At 44.7% G+C, this 20,390-nt stretch overlaps 1 protein-coding gene across 1 annotated transcript in view; it reads left to right on the top strand.

Annotated features, from left to right (window-relative positions):
* The window catches only part of grin2da (glutamate receptor, ionotropic, N-methyl D-aspartate 2D, a), a 195,360-nt gene that overhangs the window by 109,144 nt on the left and 65,826 nt on the right, over window positions 1-20,390 (top strand). Inside the window, exon 7 of the mRNA XM_037094042.1 lies at window positions 19,261-19,375. Within this exon, the coding sequence (XP_036949937.1) occupies window positions 19,261-19,375 (115 nt within the window). The remainder of the gene's footprint in view (window positions 1-19,260; window positions 19,376-20,390) is intronic.

Genomic DNA, 20,390 nt, shown 5'->3' with positions numbered 1-20,390 from the left:
GACTACGCCGGAAGCTTAATCGATTGATGGTGCTCTCTTTCTGTCGAGGGGGCAGGAATCACACCACCATGCCAACGAGGGAATACCAAACAGGGGCTACGATCATGGACGCTGTTCACAAGTGTGTGTGTGTGTGTGTGTTTCAGGGTGTAGACACTCCCACAAACAGCGGGTAAAAGCGTTTGTTGAAAGTAATGATTTGCCATTTTTCCATCTGATGTGTTTTTCTTCAGTTTCAGAAAGGAGCAGCGAACCAACAGTGACTCAGCCTACAATTTATTCAGTGCGTGAGCATTAAGTTCACTCTCAGCATCTGTTGTTAGGGAGGTTTTTCCTTTTCTTACTCTGCAGCAAAAGTGTTTCCCTTTTTTTTTTTAGGTAATGTGTGACAAGAGAAACTCCAAACTGTAGTGATTCACATTTTTTTTTTTTTTGTTTTTGTTTTTCTGGAAAGTGCAGTTTTACCTCTTGTGTCTGTGTCTTTGGTAACAGAGTGGCTGAATATACGGCTAATAACACACATGTAACACTCGCTAGCTGCATTCAGCGCAATCTGCTCACTTCAACAAGCTTTTTCTGTCTCTGTGTCAGTTTCTGTCTTATGGAGCTCAGGACGGACGACCAGGACAAGCTCCGATTACATTTTCTCGGTTACCAGGGTGACGGATGACAAACCAGGCAGCCGATCTAATATGTGATTGATTGCTTTAAAAAGAGCGACGGTGACATCTTCAGCGCCTTTCTGCAGCGGCCACATAGAAAACATGCGTGGTGAGCTGAAAAAAGCCGCTGGGCGCAGCGCTCTGTCCTGAGGCGTCAGAGGGAACGACTGAAAACAGCTTTTGTCTGAGGTCGTGTTCAGGCCACGTTACTGGCCCCTTTTTAGATTGTGGAACATTTGCAGCACGGTAAAGGCTGCAATATGCTGCCTTGTCTATTTAAAAGGGAGAGGTAATATTCCTCCTTCTCCAAAAAGTCGCCACTTGGCCGCCACTGGCGTAGGCATAAACATGTGACGTGACGTGAAGCAGGAAGTTGGGCGTGAACAGTGAAGCAGGTCGAATTTGTCTTCAAAATAAGAGCTTAGTAGGACTGATTGATCCACATGAGGTTGAGGCAATACGCAGATCAATGTTGACTGAGTGTTTTCTTACTTTTTAGGCGAGTGAACGAGTCTAAACTTCCTAAACGTAAGGCATCGGGCAAATTATTCTCTAAAAACATCCGTTCTTTCCACTTTACCATCACGCTGCTTCTTCACCGCTGCGCCTCGTTTCATACGATCGTTTCCACAGTTTGCCTCCTTCTGTCACGCTCACTTCACAACGTTCCTGCGACCTCGAGCCGCACGCAGCCTAATTCGACCTCCCCGTGGAGGAGGAAGCGCGAGGAGATGCCCACGTTACCTGGGACGTTGTTTAATCGCTGTCTCAGGTTCAGACAGCAGGCGTCTCCTGATGTGCAGCTGACTCGCTGCATTTGCTGCATGCTCAAATCAACGGTTTGTCAGCGCCGGCGAGCAGATCTTCTCGGGCTCCGTGACTTCTGCTGCCAACCGGCGATGAAAGCTGTCAACTCTGAAACACACACACACACACACACACACACACACACACACACACACACACAGTTTCTCACACACTTGCACACACCCTGCATCCTCGCTGCGACCTGTCCTATCAGTGCTAATGAAGGCAGTCACATCAGTGTGATGATGGGAGTGATGTGCTAATATGAGAGTGTGTGTGTGTGTGTGTGTGTGTGTGTGTGTGTGTGTGTGTGTGTGTGTGCGTGTGTGTGTGCATGTGTGTCTAATACAAGAGCTGCCACTCCTGCTTATAAACATGCAAATGGAGCAGTAAAAGGAACATTAAATTCCTCTCGATGCTTTTTGATGTGGGAATAGCTCGCTCTCCCCCTCCTCCCTCCCTCCCCTGCCTGCTCTGTCCTCCTCCTCCTCCTCCTCCTCCTCCTCCCTCCCTCCCCTGCCTGTTCTGTCCTCCTCCTCCTCCTCCTCCTCCTCCCCTCCATCTTTAATTGTCTCCCCACTCCTCCTGCCTCTCCATCACTTCTTGTTTCCTCCGTCTGTCTCACTTCTCATTTTTGCTGCTTCTCCCCCCCTCAGATTCTCTCTCTCCTCTTCTGTCTTCCTTCCCTCGCCCTCCTTCATCTCTGCTCACATCCTTCCCTTCTCCCTGTCTCTCGTCAATCATCCCCCCATCTTTACTGTTCTTGCTCCTCCTTCACTCCATCCTCTTCTCCCTCACAGACTTTCTGATCGTTCCCTCCATCCTCTCCCTGCTGTATTTCAAACACTTGATGGGGTAATTATAAAAATTTGTGCTGAGTGACAGACGTTCTAACAGCCATTAATTCATTTAGTTTTTTTATTTTTCCCGGTAATTGGATTTATTTAAAAATGTCGAGTTATTACCCAGCCCTGTATTTGACATTTTATTAAAGGTTACGTAGTGAAACTTTTTGACATTTATCATATTTTCGGCCTCTGGTTGCATACCAATATGTAGTGTGGTGGTATTTGCTGGTGCAAAGCTGGAAGCCAGAAGGATTTTAAAGAAAGACGGAATTACAATAAATCCTGAGCCGCTTAAGTAGAAATGACAGGAATGTGTCTCCTCTGCCATCTATTTACTTTCCTACGCCTTCAGTGGCTTTTTTAACTTGTGATGTTGGATTTGGGAATCAACAGTCTTCATCAATAACCCTGAAACAAACAAACGTGAATCTGAAATCTTGCACCAGCTGCTCTGAGACTGAAGGTTTGTTCTGCTCCGAGCTGAAGACTGATGGAGACCAACTTGTGGCTCAGATGGTCGGTGGTTCGATCCCCGACGCCTGCAGTCTTTGTGCTGAAGTGTCCTTGGGCAAGATACTGAACACTAACTTACTCCCAGTGGCTCAGTAAGAGAAGTGAAAGACTCATGAGTCAGTCTGCTTGTGGCCAGTGAATGAAACGAACCATGACCCAGAAGAACCTGTCGCATCAGTGCTATTATCCACCAATATTTTAAACTTTTAGGTTGATATGTTGATGAACATCTGCCTGCAGGAGACGCGGCTTGATCATTTATTTGGAGTTGTGTTCGTGTCCTTGAGTTCCTTAAAGAACTCAGAGGCTCTTTAGCTGCCAAATGCTCCACTGATGAAAATGCTGATGGCTGTAAAACCAGAACAAAACACTGAAAGACACTGAAACGCTCTGCTGAGCTGAGAACAACCACAACATCTGGACATAACCGTAGTGTTTGTGTGTAATAGTTTAATTATTATTTAAGAAATACTGATGCTCCTCCTTCCTACCTTTTTGTGATTCCTTTAGGAAAGATCATAACTCATCATAAAAAACGAGGTGTTGAGGATTTCCTCCACTGATATCAGCAAAATACTGCAGTGACTCCTGTCGCGGCTGCACAGATTATCCGCCTGTTAGCTGTCGCAGCTGGAGACGCACTTCGACTCTGTCAGGGGAATATTTACAATATTTACCCCACACGATCACCTGTTCACCTCACAAAGGCGTCTGATGTCTCTTTCTCCTCCTCCGTTCCTCACTTTATTCCTACCTTCCCTCTCTTCACCACATCGTCAGGACGGAGCTGCACTGTCGCGTCCTGCAGGCCTCGGCCATGTACGGCCGTTAATGAAAAACCACGTGTAATGCCAAGCTGCCCGCGTCACCATGACAACCCTGCCGGGACGAGGGAGAGCGACAGAAACGAAAGACGCGGCGAAAAAAGAGGGAGATTGATAGACTCGGATAGAGGGAGGAAGGGAGGCAGAGAGAGAAACCAGGAATTCAACGAGGAGGGGAGAGAAAGAGGTGGATTGACTTCGAGGGAAATTACAGAAGTCAGGGTTTCAGAGACAGAGAGAGGAGAGAGTGAACAGTAGAGAAGAGAATCTGAGGTGGAAATCAGACAAATAAGGAAGCAGCACGCCGAACTGAGAGCTTCCATTGATACGCGGCACCTTTTTCATCCTGTTTGAAAAAAGCCAAATTCTTTAGTTTTTTTTTTTTTTTTTTTTTGTTTCTGCTCCACAGAGGAATCAAAGCCGCAGCTGGATGAATTATTTCTTATTTGTCAGCAGGAATTTTTTTCTTTTCTTTTCTTTTTTTTTTATCCTCCATCTCTTCTTGAGTCCAGAGCATGAAATAATTACTCTGCTACGGACCAGAGACCAAGGGCATATTCCTTTCATTCAACATCTCCGCTTTTATTTTTTCATCATTCCTCTCTATTCTCTCCCTTTAATTTCTCGAGCACAGCTTCCCCTCTGCGCCTCCTCCTCCTCCTCCTCCTCCTCCTCTTTCATAAGACTGCGAGGGCTGCAGCAGCGAACTGCACATCTTTGATCATACTGATTTAATTTCAGCGTCACGCACCATCAGTACCCAACTCTCACGGGCTTACAAGAAACATGCATCATACGTGCAGAAGAAACACATTCTCTGAGCAAAGTCAAGCTCTACACTCAACCAAATCACCAGAATAAATGTTGGCAATGAGTAAATTAGTTTTGCATCTTCAACAACTTGGTTAGAGTTACAGAGAGACCGTGCTAAGGCTTGAAACTCACGGGCGTGTTGCCATTAAAAAACAGCTGGAAATGTCTGCATGTCTTGTCAAAAATATTCAGTTTTGTTGCCTTAAAAACAGCGAGAGACGTCCTGTTTTGTTAACACGAGCTCAGCTGGAAATGTCCCGACGTCTTTTTATAAACATCAAGTTTCACACTTACAAATACTGAAATGCAAAACCTGACCAGTTGTCACAGGAGTAACAGTCTCCTTGCCATCCCATCTGCCTCCTTACATGTAAGTAAACTCACACACGGATGAATTTTAACACATCTGCAGTTTGCAGACGTGTTAAATGCCGGAGTGTTACACTGGTGACTGTGCATTTATTCCGTAAAGGCCCACACGGGTCTGGAAATCCCTGAAAGTTACTGGAAAGATGAATGTTTAGCCTTGAAAGCAATACCTCCCCAGAGTGCTTTGTCCAATGAACAGCTCTCCAACCCTGTGATGGAGACTGAAGGCTGTTGATGATGACGACTAAAAAAAAATGACTCCAGTCGATACTTCTGTAGTCAGCAGGACGTCCTTGAATATGTTTTCTGCACCATCACACGCCTCGACGAGCCTCCGGTTGAAAACTGGAGCGCCCTCATTTCAATTGATCGGGTTTCTGAGCTGAGACCAAAACAAAACAAAACAACAAAACACATTTTTTTGTTTTCTCTGATAGACTCCCTCGTTCTGCTTCTGCACCCATGTTGCCCATTACTGCCTTCAGAAAAGGGCGAGACTGGACAGATGTGGATGTTGGTTTATATATTTGACTGGACAGAGACCTCCACAGCCTGAAGGGATCAGAACGTGTTATTTGGAGGCAGAGATGCTGTCAGGACAGGCTGTGTTGAACTCTAAACAACTATAAATAACTTCCTAATAATCAGAATCACAAGGGTCACAATTAATAACTCTAAAACTCAGTGCTCAGTCGTGTCCTTATGGACTCTGTCAGGACACTCCCACACAGAGTTTAAAACCCTGCGACTCGACTTGAAGGAGTCTCTTGAATTAGAGGCGAAACGTCTTAAAACCAACTGAGACTGACATCTTTCATCAACATCTCTGAGAAAGAATGTCCATCATGAAATACGTACTTCATCCTCCTAGAAAGGGAATTTTGGTTGGACTTTCTTGGGCAGTTCTTCGAGGAAAAAAATGTTTTTTTCTGAGTAACCTTTTCCAGCAGTTACTGTTGCTTTGGCCTTTGATGACTCAGGAGAATAACTGACTGAAGGTCAAGGCTCTCAAACCTTTTTTTTTAATATCGACCACTGTGGACACACACTGTCCATCAGTGAACGTTAATGGGCCAGACCTGAAAGATACTGTTGATTTGGGCAAAAAAGTGAGAAATTCTAGTTGACCCGACTGTTCTGACCCAGTTCTGGCCCACATACCACATAGAATAATGGGCCTTGGGTGGTGATGACCCCTGCTGTATGTCATTTGCACTATTATACCATCATTTGTTTGAATCATTGCCAACTCCTTTGACACTTTTTCAAAAAACATGTCATATAATATGCAAATGACACCCTAGTTTATATTAATGTAATAAAAGCTTAAATTCTGATGTTTCCTGTCTCCAAAAGACATTTCTACCGGTCACATGACTTTTTATGGTCAAAGAAACAGCAACAAAACACTGAATAGATTACTGTAAAGTTTTACAAACATGCCAAAGTTGTCGTGAGAACTTGAGTCATCAGGTTCAATCAAACAGAAACATTCTCAGAGATGGTTTCATGTGTAGACGCTGCTGATATCTCATCTATAAACACTCTACGGGCCAGAAGAGTCACAACTTATTTGGCTTGTTCGCCTGGTTGGTAACTTCGACTGGACTGAGCTCGTCCTTCCCTGTGGTCCTCCAACAAATGTCTCCTCACATCTTCCCCCATTGATTTGCTTTTCAAATATGCAGCACTTGAGGCTCGGACGGACCGACACGGTCCTCTTAACGACAAACGTAAAATGTCTCCTGATGGAGCTTGTAAGGATTTATGAATATTAAAGCGCCACATGTAGACAAGTTAAAAACACACTGCAGATTTGTGCTCCTCAGCTGCAGAATCTATGAGTCACACAGGAGTCATGATAGCCTTTACATCTCTGTCAGGCCTCCCCTCCCCCTCCTGTGGTGTTCCTGGTTCCAAGCCTTTCATTTCTGTTGTGTGTGATTCAGCCAAAGGCCTCTCTTTCTCTTTCATACGTTGTTTGTGTGTGTGTGTGTGTGTGTGTGAGAGAAACGAACATTATTCTTCACAGTGTAAGAGCAGAGACAGCTCTGCCGGTGCGTTCCCTTCCAGTGGACGGGCCCTCAGAATCGCCGCGGCTCCGTCAGGGGAAAGTGATGAACTATGAATCATCATAGTCAATAAGAGACGAGGCGGGTGGGGAGCGCTGACAGAAAGCCCATTGAGTATCTGCTGCAGAGGGCTCTTATTTATTCATTCATCCATCTATTTATCTAACTCTCTAATGGGTTAGCCTCGTTATAAATGAAGGAAAATGGGGGAAATTTAAAAATGGAGGCTGAAACGTGGACAGCGAGCGCGGGAGTGAAGATGGAGTGGGAGCGTGTGTCATGTTAACGCACATTATACCAGCCAGCAGTTTAAAACGCCAACAGACCGTTTCAAAGACGAGACTTATTGGACAGACGTGACCACAACACGACACAAACGTTGTTGGATGTAAATATCCTGTAGCAGATGGTGATTATTCACCTGTGTGCAGCTGCAGGCGCGGTCGTTATCTACCTTTGTGCACAGAGATTTAATTTAAATAAAAAGTCTCAGAGTCGGCTTTACAGCAGTGCCATCACTACGGGGCACCTACGCTCCAACCCAGCCGCCAGAATACATGTCAGCAAAGTACATTTCTGCAAAACTACACATTTATGTTGCAATTTTCTGTCCGTTTAGCTTGGATTTTTCTAATTCGATCTGGTCAGAACGCTTTGCTTAATCGCTGGTTAGGTTTACACACAACGAGCACCCGGTTAGGGTTAGGAAAACATCATGGTTCGGCTTAAAATACCTGCGTTTCATGCCAGTAAAGCGAAATATTAACACACAGGTCTTTATCTACCACTATCTGAGGATGTCAAGACAATAAATGGAAATGTGACAGTGAGGTCCTCACAATGACTGGGGACGACTGAATCATGTCCAGTAATGGTAGTTTAGTCTTGTTTTGTGTTGCTGTGCTGTTTTACTTCACAACAGCCTGTTGAATCAGTCGGTCAACAGTGAGTCAGTCTGTACGACGAGCCACTTTCCTTTTATACAAGATGCTCTGTTCAATCTTAAACTCGCACTAAATGCTAAACAAACTTCACGCTGTTCACCAGAGTCACAGATATTGATTGTAGCAGTGTGTGTGTGTGTGTGTGTGTGTGTGTGTGTGTGTGTGTGTGTGTGTATCCACCTCGAATGGATCAAACATTGTGAGAGTTACTCAATATAAATACCTCGGCGTCTGGTTACATGAGGAATGTACTTTAAATACTATGTTGACAATCATGTCAGCAGAATTTGGCAAAACCTGTCACAGAAACAGAACCAGCCTCCTGATGATCAGTCGGAAGAGGATTGATGAGGCAGTTTAGGATCCTGGTGATGATTTACAGAATGTTTATGATCCCCTGAACATGGTCTGAATTTGCCTTTTCCTTTAGTTCCCCTAACGTGATCACAAACGTTTCTGCTTGAAGACTTGAGACTGACCTAAGAGGACAGTTCTTGCACGAAAGTATGTCCAGAAATCCGGCAGCAAACAGGAAACCCAGCAGAGCTCTCCTTTATCCTCCTGTGTGCTCCTTCGTTCTGTGATTTTCAGTCGGTCTGTAGCGCTGCCTGCACTGCAGGGGTCCCCAACCTATCGATCAGTGTTTACTCACAGATCTTTGTGTGGCTCCGTGTCGATTACAAAACCTTTCAGTCGAAAGATAATTCGATAATTACCGCCGATCAGACCTGAACGCTGTGGTCTGTGGACGGTCATCATCAGGACACTGGTGCCGCACCGGAGCTCTGAATGTGCTCTTAACTGTACAAAAGTTAAAATCCTTTAAATTTCAGCAGCGGTTGATTTGGCGTCACCAACGGTTGCCGCGCTACCAGCAAGTAGCTTAACACCACATCGAACACAAACGCGGCTACTTTGTCAGGATTACCGCAGAACAGCAGCTGCGTCTCTTTTCCAGAGGCGCCGACCGCTCGGACGTTGTTTTAATGAAGAGGTCCGTCAGTAGTAATTACAGCAGCGATCTGACTTCCTGCTGCGCTCGGTGTGACAACTTCTCCACACCGCAGCAGGACACAGTGCAGTTGTTAACCTCGCTGAAGAGGTGACTCACAATAAAGACGAGGTAGTCAAAGGATATCAGTCTATTGAACGGCGTTTGCAGAAAAAATGGCGTTGTGTTATGTGTTATATAAAATAAACGACCACTTCCTGAAAAGCTCAGTGAATTATATCCACAGTGGATACGGATTAACTGGATTCCTTCAACATTTAGTGCCGATGTGAGAGTCTGTTTCTTTCATGTGGGGACATTCTTAAATGTAGCGTAATTCAAAAAACAAACTATTTTTCATTTTACTCTCCACTTTCTCCAGGTAATCTCTAAATCTCTTGTTTCATCCAACTGGAGTGTGGAGCTCATGGCACTACTAAGCTAAGACCGCGGTGCATGGAAAAGTAATAAATTCCACAGAGGTGAAAACTCCGGCAGCACACTTCGTACAAGAACAAACAAGTTGTGGCTCGTTTTGTCCGGAGGGGTCAGAAACCAGAAGATATCTGATGTACAGACGTATCAGACAGAGACGATCTGCAGATGGAGAAACTGAAAGAATGAAATGTTTCCTGATGATAAACTGTAAGCGGCTCCTGCGACGTGTGTCCGCAAACATTCAGACTTTTCGAACTTGGATCTTGTGACGATCTTTGTCAAGAACGGCTAAGAAATGTGTCCGAATGTTCGACAGCCGTAGCCGTCAGCTCGATCCTTCATGTGAACATTAGCTGAATCCAGACGTCTACGTTTCTACTCTAGAAACAATCATTATTCTCTGGCTTGATATTTTCCACTACGAATTCAGGCAATCTGTTTCTGCTCGACCTGGTTTAAACAAATGACATTTCCATCGTGTTTCCTGGTGGACCGGCGTCTCACTGAGGTGAAGCAGCGCACCTTCACACAGCATCGAGCTTCACATTCTCCTTCCACAGCTCAGAGAAATCACTCACATGCCGTGATTTGCTCTCGTGCCTTTTTTTTTTTTTCTCTTTCCAACGTTCTACATTTCACTCGTTCACATTTGAACTGGTCTGATTTCATTTCATACCGCTGCAGTTTCCTCTCGATAAGACGTCGAGTGTTTGCAGTCAAAGCATAATGCAGGTAAAATATATGAGGATAATCTTATTATCTTTATATAGTTTCAGTTTTTTATTTTATTTCTGAACACTTTAACTTTAATGTGGCATTCCTGCATTTAAAACCAAGTGGCAGGTGAGAGGATGGAAAGATGAAGAGAGATAGAAGATGAATTCTGACAAATCCCACACTTTCATTTTAAGAAGCGTGAAACGTTTCCCGATCAGTCGCACTAACTTCTCCCTCCCCGTCGCTCTCGTTCCTCTTCATCATCGTCTCCCCTCAAACTCCCGTCTCTCTTCAGCTTTTTCAAGCGGTTGTCATGGTTACGCAGGAAGCGTTCCTGCTGCAGCCGGCGAAGAGAATCACACACACACACACACACACACACACACACACACACACACACACACACACACACACACTCTGCCTGAATGGATCTTTTATCTGTTAGTCCAACGTCCAGATTTCTGTATTTCTGCTGCAGCTCGGCGTCTTTTATGGATTTTTTTTTTTTTTTTCTTAATGGAAAAATGTTATTTAATCATTTCCGTCCTCACCGGTTGGTTAATGTAGATCCTTCATAGCTAGAAACGTTTCAATTTGTCACAAAAGGTAATGGAAATATCTGCTTTTTTTTCCCTCTTTCATATAAAAATGCTGTTTATATTTGAAGGACAGCGTCTTGTCGGCTCTGATTGGTCCAAACTGAGCACTTTGAAATAATTCAGCACTCACACGTTGAATGACGTCTGAGCTCTTGTATGAACGCGGGGAATTCACGACGTTCGTCTGTTTGTTTGAATCCATTTCTGTTTATCACATCAGATTAATGAGAGCTAATAAAAAACGGTGGCCGGCCAACAATTTTTTGCCAACATACAAGCTCAGTGTCGCTGGCTCTCGTCGTTAATCATCATCAGCGCGAGCACAAATAAATAAATCAACGTGCCCAGTCCTCGTTTGGTGTGTTTTTGAAATCGCTAAATAATCTGGGCGAGCGACAACATGATGAGATATCGATGAACCGACTGCTCGTACGATGAAAAGCACCAGGTTTTTATCTCCTCCTATCTGCTGAAGCATCTGCTGTCGACTGAGAGGCCGCTCGCTGTGATTGGTCAACTCTCCACTGAGCTTTTCAGCCTCTTTTAGTTCATAGTTTTGGTTTTACTCAACTCTTTCTTTCTTCAAAATCTGCCAGTGAACTGTGCTCCGTGTTAGAGAAAGATTGTGGTTATGGGATTTTTAAAAAAGAGGGTTTGAAGAACTTATTCCTTCCCCTTCAGAAGTGTTGTTTCCAGCTGCAGCCACACTGACGTCCATGGACCTCATTATCTGCAGCTCTTTGTGACACAGTGTTTTTGCAGCAGGCCTTTGTGGGCTCCAGCAAACGGAGGTGTGGGTAAACTTTATTCCTGCGGATGAAAAAGGAGGATTAACTGAGGTGAGCTGAGTTTTACCCTGGATTGTATCGTTGGTGTCCATCCATCTCTCTCTCTCTCTCTCCTCTCCTCTATCACCTCTCTCCTTCCTTATCTCTCCTCTTGATATCTGTGTTTATTCACCTCCCTCCCTTCTCTCTTCTTCTGCGGTCTATAAAGTAATAAAACAGGTAGTGATTCTCCCGGGAACTCCCCCTCGTTTGATGCACGGCTGCCACGTGTCCCGGTAATGAATTCATCGATTAAATCAGCCTGCCTGAGTTCTGCTGTAGTGCAGGTGGAACACAGACGGAGAGCAGCAGCTTCTCTTCACCTCCAACTCCATCTCTCTCTCTCTTTACCTCCCCCTCCATCTCTCTCTCTCTTTACCTCCCCCTCCATCTCTCTCCCTCTTTACCTCCCCCTCCATCTCTCTCTCTGCACCTCCCCTCCATCTCTCTCTCTCTTTACCTCCCCCTCCATCTCTCTCCCTCTTTACCTCCCCCTCCATCTCTCTCTCTCTTTACCTCCCCCTCCATCTCTCTCTCTCTTTACCTCCCCCTCCATCTCTCTCTCTTTACCTCCCCCTCCATCTCTCTCCCTCTTTACCTCCCCTCCATCTCTCTCTCTTTACTTCCCCTCCATCTCTCTCTCTCTTTACCTCCCCTCCATCTCTCTCTCTCTTTACCTCCCCTCCATCTCTCTCTCTCTTTACCTCCCCCTCTATCTCTCCCTCTTTACCTCCCCCTCCATCTCTCTCTCTTTACCTCCCCCTCTATCTCTCTCTCTTTACCTCCCCCTCCATCTCTCTCTCTTTACCTCCCCCTCCATCTCTCTCTCTCTTTACCTTCCCGTCTATCTCTCTTTCTCTCTTTACCTCCCCCTCCATCTCTCTCCCTCTTTACCTCCCCCTCCATCTCTCTCCCTCTTTACCTCCCCCTCCATCTCTCTCTCTCTCTTTACTTCCCCTCCATCTCTCTCCCTCTTTACCTCCCCTCCATCTCTCTCTCTTTACCTCCCCCTCCATCTCTCTCTCTCTTTACCTCCCCTCTATCTCTCTCCTCTTTACCTCCCCCTCTATCTCTCTCTCTTTACCTCCCCCTCCATCTCTCCCTCTTTACCTCCCCCTCCATCTCTCTCTCTTTACCTCCCCCTCCATCTCTCTCTCTCTTTACCTCCCCCTCCATCTCTCCCTCTTTACCTCCCCCTCCATCTCTCCCTCTCTTTACCTCCCCCTCCATCTCTCTCCCTCTTTACCTCCCCCTCCATCTCTCTCTCTTTACCTCCCCCTCCATCTCTCTCTCTCTTTACCTCCCCCTCCATCTCTCTCCCTCTTTACCTCCCCCTCCATCTCTCTCTCTTTACCTCCCCCTCCATCTCTCTCTCTCTTTACCTCCCCCTCCATCTCTCTCTCTTTACCTCCCCCTCTATCTCTCTCTCTTTACCTCCCCCTCCATCTCTCCCTCTCTTTACCTCCCCCTCCATCTCTCTCTCTCTCTCTTTACCTCCCCCACCATCTCTCTCTCTCTTCTCCCTCTCTCTCTCTTTACCTCCCCCTCCATCTCTCTCTCTTTACCTCCCCCTCCATCTCTCTCTCTTTACCTCCCCTCCATCTCTCTCTCTCCCTCTACCTGTTGGTTTAATAAGTAATAATCTGTGGCGACATTTTCCACAAAACAAAAAAACAAAAACACATGAAGTAAAGTTAACGATCATGAAGCCAGTCGTAGATATTTGACCTTTCTGCAGCTTGTTAAAACTTTCTCATGTGCGACTGGAAGCAGTGAATATCTGAAACATCTTCCTTTGCTGTGATGTATTCCAACAGTTAGACCTTTTTCTTTTTTTTTTAATTGCTGCTCACATCTCTCTCTAATTTGCAGCGATGTCTCGGTCTCTTAAATCCCGAGCCCGTGCCTCAGACAGAAAAACAGGGAGCTGATATGCAAATTGAGGAGTCGGGATTTCAGGCTCGCATCTCGTGTTTGTGTTGCAGCCTGAATGAGACTGAAACCTCCCACATCACTGCTGGGTTTATTTCACACTGCTGCAGACATGAGAGCATTTCGATGTCAAATTCAATCTCCATTCATGAATTAAAGGGGGGTATTTCTTCCAACGTTTAAACAACAGCCGGCTCCACGCTGTCAGAAACAGATAATTTAATGACATTTTAAACAGAAATAAGTGTGTTTTTTTCAAATATGTGGGTTTTATGAACTTGAGTAAACCTGCTAAAAATAAGTCACTGACTCATTTCCCATCAACGGTGGACGAGAACAGAGAAAAAGGTGAGAATAAACTCTATCATAACAGAAGGACAGAGGTTATTATTCAGGGCCTTCATGATGATTTGTTTTGCAAAAGCAGGAGAGGAACTTGTCGGTGTTTGACAGCTGAGCCACTTACAGAAACTTTCAATACTAATATGGAAATGATCCAAGGAACTCGCAGTACTCAAGACAAGTGGGCTCATTGTTTGCTTGACAAGTGGGCGGGAAGTTAGCAGGAAGAAAAACACTTGACAGCTTTCAATTAAAAATACCCCAAAACATTAAACACCTCCTAAAATCTCCTGCTGCTTCCCGTCACAGAGGCTGTGCTGTCGCTGGTGTTGGATCAGAGGTGACTTCAGTGTTCGATCTCCAGAATAAATGTCAGACTTCGCAAACAACAGACGTGTTAAAATGTGAAAACTTGTGGAAGATATACTTTAAACTATGAGTCTTTATGTCCCAAGTCTCTATTTTGTGTTCTGCTTATGTTTACGGGACATAAATCAGGTGGTTTATAGTTCAGGAAAAGACATTTTGGATCAAAATACAGGTTTTGCGGCCGCAAACCACCAGCTGTCACGGCGCTGCCACCGTCCTCCTCCTGATAAGAAGGAAGGAAAAACAACTTTACTGCCACTTATGCGCCTGTTTTTTTTTCCTATTTGTGCCCAGCAGCTGCCCCGGGCCGGAGTCTGAATCATACATTCACTGTATATATGAATGTCTGATAACAGCAACATGAGCAAACAGTGGACAGATGTTTTGATTTAGGTGTTTATAGGAGTAACACTTTGTTTCTGAGATGGAGTTTGCCAAACGACACGCAACCACAAACTCAGTCAGATTCCCACAAAACCTCTGAATGCAAAACAACGACAATGAGCTGGTGATCTCGTGTGTTCATGATCGATTATTTAGCATTAACGTGATGATGCTGTCTGCTGTTGGATCTCTGACGTGCGTCTGTTGGATGGTGGTTTGAATCCTCCTCTCTCGGTGAAGCAGCTCGTTGTCTCACCGTGTCTGGCAGCTTCTCTCTCTCTCTCTCTTTTCCCACCTTCTCTCCGGCTCTTTTGCTCTCTCCTTCTCCTGCTGTTGCTCCTCCAGTTCCTGGCTGCTGTCGCCTCTGCCTCGCTGCCTTCTCTGTACTGACCTCTACTTTCTGCCGAGGGGGGAGAATCAAAAGAATGTGAGGCTGCAGGGGAGGCAGAGAAGGGTGGATGAGGAATAAAAGGGTGGAGGAGGTGAGAGGAAACAAGGGAGGATGGGATGGATGGAGGCGCTCAGCTGCAGATTGGCGCTGCCCGGCCGAGGGGAAGGAGACACTTCTGCCTTCAGGCTCTCTGAGCCTCGAGGGCTGATGCTCCTCTCTGCTCTGCAGAGGTGAGACCAGGTGAAAGAAAAACCCTCAGGACTCCTGCGGGACCTCCAGCAGCATCAGGCGCTGGTGTGCACAGGTCAGAGTTCAGCTCCTTCCAGTCCCGATGGAGGTGGACGTGAACTGGCACCGGTACCTTTTCTGTCAGAGCGGCTCTGGGGGATTGCATGTTGTGTTACATCTGTACTCACACGTTTGGATTTTTATGTATTTCAGCTGCAGACCGAGATGATTACACACACACACCTTCCGATATAATGGCTGCTGTAGTGTTTATCATCACTCTGCTTACCTTCTAAACACTCGATCGCTGGATTACGGGAGGTTGCTGAACAGACCCGCAGTGTGATTATAGAGTAGAAAAACATACATCAACACAACCTGGAAGCAATTCAGGTTCAACTCTCCTGCCGACGCTGCATTTGTGCTGCAGTTTGAGCCTCTCGGCCTCGTCGTGTCTGCAGGATCAGACTGTTTGTTTGACAGCAGCGCTCACTATTCACATCCTCCTGAATCTGTTGCATATCAGCCGTGAGTCCTCCCTCTCACTGCACACTGCAGGGGCCACATTAGCATACTATAAGGAAAGCTAGCTTTCTCGCAACCAATTAGCGAGCTGACCATTTATTTTTGAATTCAGAATGAGCCCGGCGGCTCCCCCTCTGGGAGCTGAAGCCAAAGTGAATCAACTGTGCAGTAAAGACTGCGACTCTCCATCAGCTGCAGCTTTATTCACTCTGCGACTCCTTCTGCTCTATAGAAATGTACATTTTCAGAATACCGATGTGATTTAAAAAAATACTGCACATCATATTTCATTTACAGCAGCAGGGATAAGCTAATGTTCTTATGATTAGTAAGCAGAATATGATAACTGGGTTACGCATATAATATCCTGACTTTTAGCTTCCATAAGCGGCTTTATTATTTGATACATACCTTCAAGCCAACATATGACTGGAGGGAGTTTTTTGCAATTTCCTCACTGGACCAATGAGGATTAAAGGCTCAACTCGTAACGTTAAATACAGTAGAGTCACTGTATGTTGCACACTGTCCCGACTCTTTGGTTTAGATTCTATTTTCTTTATTTTCTTTATTCGATGATCAGTGGTGCATTAACAGACAAGGTGTCTTTACCATATTTAACCCATAAATATGGATCATTATTTGTCATATCACGTCATCGATCAGCTCAAGTTGAGCAGTGTTGTCTTCTTTGCAGTGTTCAGGTTGATGAATTTGGTGTTGTGGTATATTTGTTGGCAACTCTTGTACAAGAAGGAGGAAAGTAGAACGGTATTACAAGTATTTTGGAGATGATTTGATTATTGGAACTTTTCCCTCATAACATCTCTACGCTGTGAATATCTCTTTTCTTTTATTCTTCGCATAATTAACTCTCCACGTTTTCACGTGTAATGCAACGGCGGCTTCAAAGACAAGCCGTCATGAAGCGTGTTGAGCTTTTCACTGTGTCTGGGCCATGACGTCAGGTACAACTTTGCATTTTTAGGTCATTTAGCAGATGCTTTTTTGTCCAAAGTGACTTACAGTAATTCATACATTCATACACTGAAGGTGGTGGCTGCCATGCAAGGTGCCGACACTTTAACATGCAGACCAGGGGAATCGAACCAGCGATAGATAGAAGATATTTATTATTACATAATTACTGAATACTTATGATGGATTATTGAAGTTATATTGTCCAGCAGTAGATTAAATTAACTCCACATTTACAAGCTACCACATCAAAGTGCTGGAGACATTAATGATATTGATTGATGTCATTGTTCTATATTAATACTGTTGGATGCATGATCTTTACTGGTATCCTCACGCTGAGGTGTCGTGATGTTTACCTGCAGATAAGATCCGAGCACTTCGACACAGAATCTAAATGACTGTCTCTCTTTGTGATGATGAAAATGTGATATATTAGTGCTTCAGAAGTCTTTAATTGTGCTCTTAGCTGCTTACTCCCTGCAGTAACTCGAGCTTATCTCTTCTTTTTGAATGTGGTGCTGCCGTGTGTGTAGTTCTGAAGTCTGATTGCGGTGGATTAAGTGTTATTTCAGATGTTGTTGAGGGTTTTTTTCTCTCTCTCAGCGTCGCCTGTGTGCCTGAGACGGTTTCATTACGAAGCTTTGATGTGCTTTTTCGTCCCGATGCTTTTAAGGTAGATGTTTCATTAAAAGACATCAAAGATGAAGCTCCGTCTCTCCCTCTCTGCTTTTGTCTTTCTTGGTTTTAAAAATATTCTCAAGTATTTGTCCTCCGATGTTGACACTCCATCAGCGTCTGTCCCCTCGCATTTTCTCTCCTCTCGCTGTTGTGTGGCACAAGAATGCATCTGAAGACGCGGAGGAACATTTTTTTTGTGAATCCTGCTCTTTATCTCATGGCCGCCTGCCTGCACCACCTCCTCTCAGCTCTTTGTTTCTCCCACCTCTCGGTCTCAACACCCCCGATGTGATTTCCACTCATATCGACAGAAATGTGTTTTGTCTTCGGTCCCTGATGTTTGTTCCCTGCAGTGAAGGTCTCGGCTCTACCTCCACAGCTCTGATTACACCATTTCCTTTTTTCTCTGAGCTTTATTCCCTCCCATATTTTACTGTTTTGTTGTTTTTTTTTAATTCGTTCTGAAAAGGCACACATAGCTTGATTTTTCTATTTGGATAATAATGGGGTGTATTTAAGTATTAAGTATCATAATGTTGAAACATTATAATGAAACAAACCAATGGGAGTTACTGATAGTGTCGTCTGGTAAAACTCCCAAATCTCGCTGTTTTATTGATTCCCAGCAGTAACGGTACTTTGTCCTGTGGGTGGCGCTGCTGAGACCACCTGAGGTCATTCAAATCAAAAGAGTTTATTGGTTTGGGAGCAAGGTGAAGGTTCATTGTCATGATTTAAGAAAACAAGGTTAATGCTCTGGGTTCTGATGGCTTTTGTAGGACTCAGATTGTCAGGCTCAGCTCAATGCACCGACATCAGACTGAGCAAAACGTTCATTAGCCTAAATTTAGCTCAGCTCGGTTCGTTTTAGCCCAGCGTCCAACAGCTTCCCCTAATTTCTTTTTAGCTTCAGCTCATACTCCCATCAGCCTCTGCTGTCTGCTCTCAGCTTTCATTCAACTCCTCTAAAAGTTTATTGATTTAAACACAAAGCAAGGAGATAATTAGCGAACCTCTTCTCATCCTAAAAGCTGTCAAAATTAGCAGCCTCTGTAAAGACAGACTTCGTTTGACTCTGAGTTGATAATAAAATGGGCAGTATTATCATATGAGAGTACCTTAAACACACAGCATGTCATTTCAGCTGCTCGAGGTCTCTCAATCAAAAACAAAACAGACAGATATAAGCAGTGTGGGATCATGGGAGTTTTTTCTTCTTCATTGTTAAACAGCCACTTTTGTTCCTCGCCCTCTGACCAAGAAACTTGTGGATTTCTCTGTGTGTTGGAACAATTTCAGAAACTTTTGGGATGCATGTAAAGTAGATAAAAATGCTTTGCACATCTATTTCATAAGATCGGTGAGGGATGAGTAGATCAGGAGGATTTAACCTTCATCTCCTGGGATAATGTACATACAGAGCTCAATAAGATGACTAACGTTTGGTCGATTTTAGACATTATGATGCAGAAATATTTGTCCAACACTGAATCATACAAGACACCAAATGCATTCAACCAAGTTCATATAGTTGAAAGTAATAAGCTACACTCCAGTGGACAGTCAGTATGGCCTCACTAAGCTACATCCATCAAAAATAGCATCTGGAAAATGGTGATTATTGCGGATATATCTGCACAGGGTTGTTGTGTTAGGTGAACTGCTAATGCAGCTCCTGTGTTTACTGAAGTTGATGTAGGTGGAACTGAGTCATGAGGGCGAAACGAGCACAGAATAAATCCTCCTAATGACAAGAATTCAAGTAAAACATGCATATGATATCAGGGTGAGTAGATGAGGGAAAAACAGAAGGTTCAGTCGGAGTATCAAGCTCGGCAGCGACTCTGATGATGTTTAGTCACATACAAACAAATAATATGAGAAGAAATGTCTTCCACAGCTGAAATGGAACTACTTTTACTTAATAACCCTGCAGAGATACAGGCACACCTGTTTCAATGGACTCCATCCATGAAATAACTTAATTCTCCCGTCTCCTCTCGCAGGTACTTCACCAACATATCCATCGGTGGGCGGGACTATTCCTTCAACAGCGACGGCTACCTGTCCAAACCGCTGCTCGATGTCATCTCCTACACCAATGGGAGAGGCTGGGAGGAGGTCAGTACGCAGCTGTGCAACTGGCACTAATTATCACAGCGCAGCGGCTAGACTGGCTAACTGCAATTTCACAGCCCATCAAACATGCTAACTCATCACTGCTCAGTTTCACCTTTTCTGCTATCTCACTGTCTCTCGCTCTGTCTCGCTCTCTCTCTCAGTTGTAATTACTTTCCCCCAAAGCCTCCTCCACTCCTCCTCCTCCTCCCTCCTTCACCCTCTACTCTTTCGTTTGGGTTTGTCAGCCTTGTTAGCCCGCGCTAACTCACAGTCCAATATTCTCTCTGTCAGGGGCCATGTGTAGCAGTTGTACAGTAATAGCTCCAGATCCAAGGCCTGCCCTACGAGGGCACTTTCAATTCCTCAGGACTGCGTTCGACCTGAGAAAAACAAGCAGACCTTTTTGTTCTATCCCGCTGTGTTCCATTTGCTCCTGACCTTTCCTGACTCAGTGTGTTTACTGGTTAGCGCAGATTTTAGGGCCTCTCTCGTCTTAAGGATGATAACCAAAAAAGGAAAAAGAAAGCACTGCATTAAACGTGCACCATTACCGTGAGTCCTTGAGTTTTAAAGTGTTAGTTCTTCACCTCCTTGTCACAGCTGAACCTCCTCCTAAAAGGTGCAGTGCGTAACAGTATATCAGCTCAGCTGTGGAAGACAAGGATGGATGAAGGACACAGATTAAAGTGCGTTAAGTGGGATTTAAGCAATAAGTAAACTCTATTATTGCCAACTTCTGGCAATCTAAGCAAGATTTCTTACACCTGTGTAATTATGTGGATGCCTCAGTCGATGCATCTTCGCTTCAGGGCTGTTTTTCATGGTTTGGGATAATTTCAAGTGAGTTAAATCATACATCTACATCCTAAAATGGTATTTAGGGCAATCATTTCCCTCCAACATTGGCAACATTTACATGCACACTATGTGTACACTATGGTTCAGAATTTAAATACATCAAAATGTGGGACTGTCAGGGACAAATAAGACAGCATAACATAATGTCAGCTGGCAT

Source organism: Acanthopagrus latus, chromosome 3 (genome assembly GCF_904848185.1).
Source record: "Acanthopagrus latus isolate v.2019 chromosome 3, fAcaLat1.1, whole genome shotgun sequence".
Classification (NCBI taxonomy): Eukaryota; Metazoa; Chordata; class Actinopteri; order Spariformes; family Sparidae; genus Acanthopagrus; species Acanthopagrus latus.
This window is presented reverse-complemented; position numbering and strand designations above follow the sequence as displayed.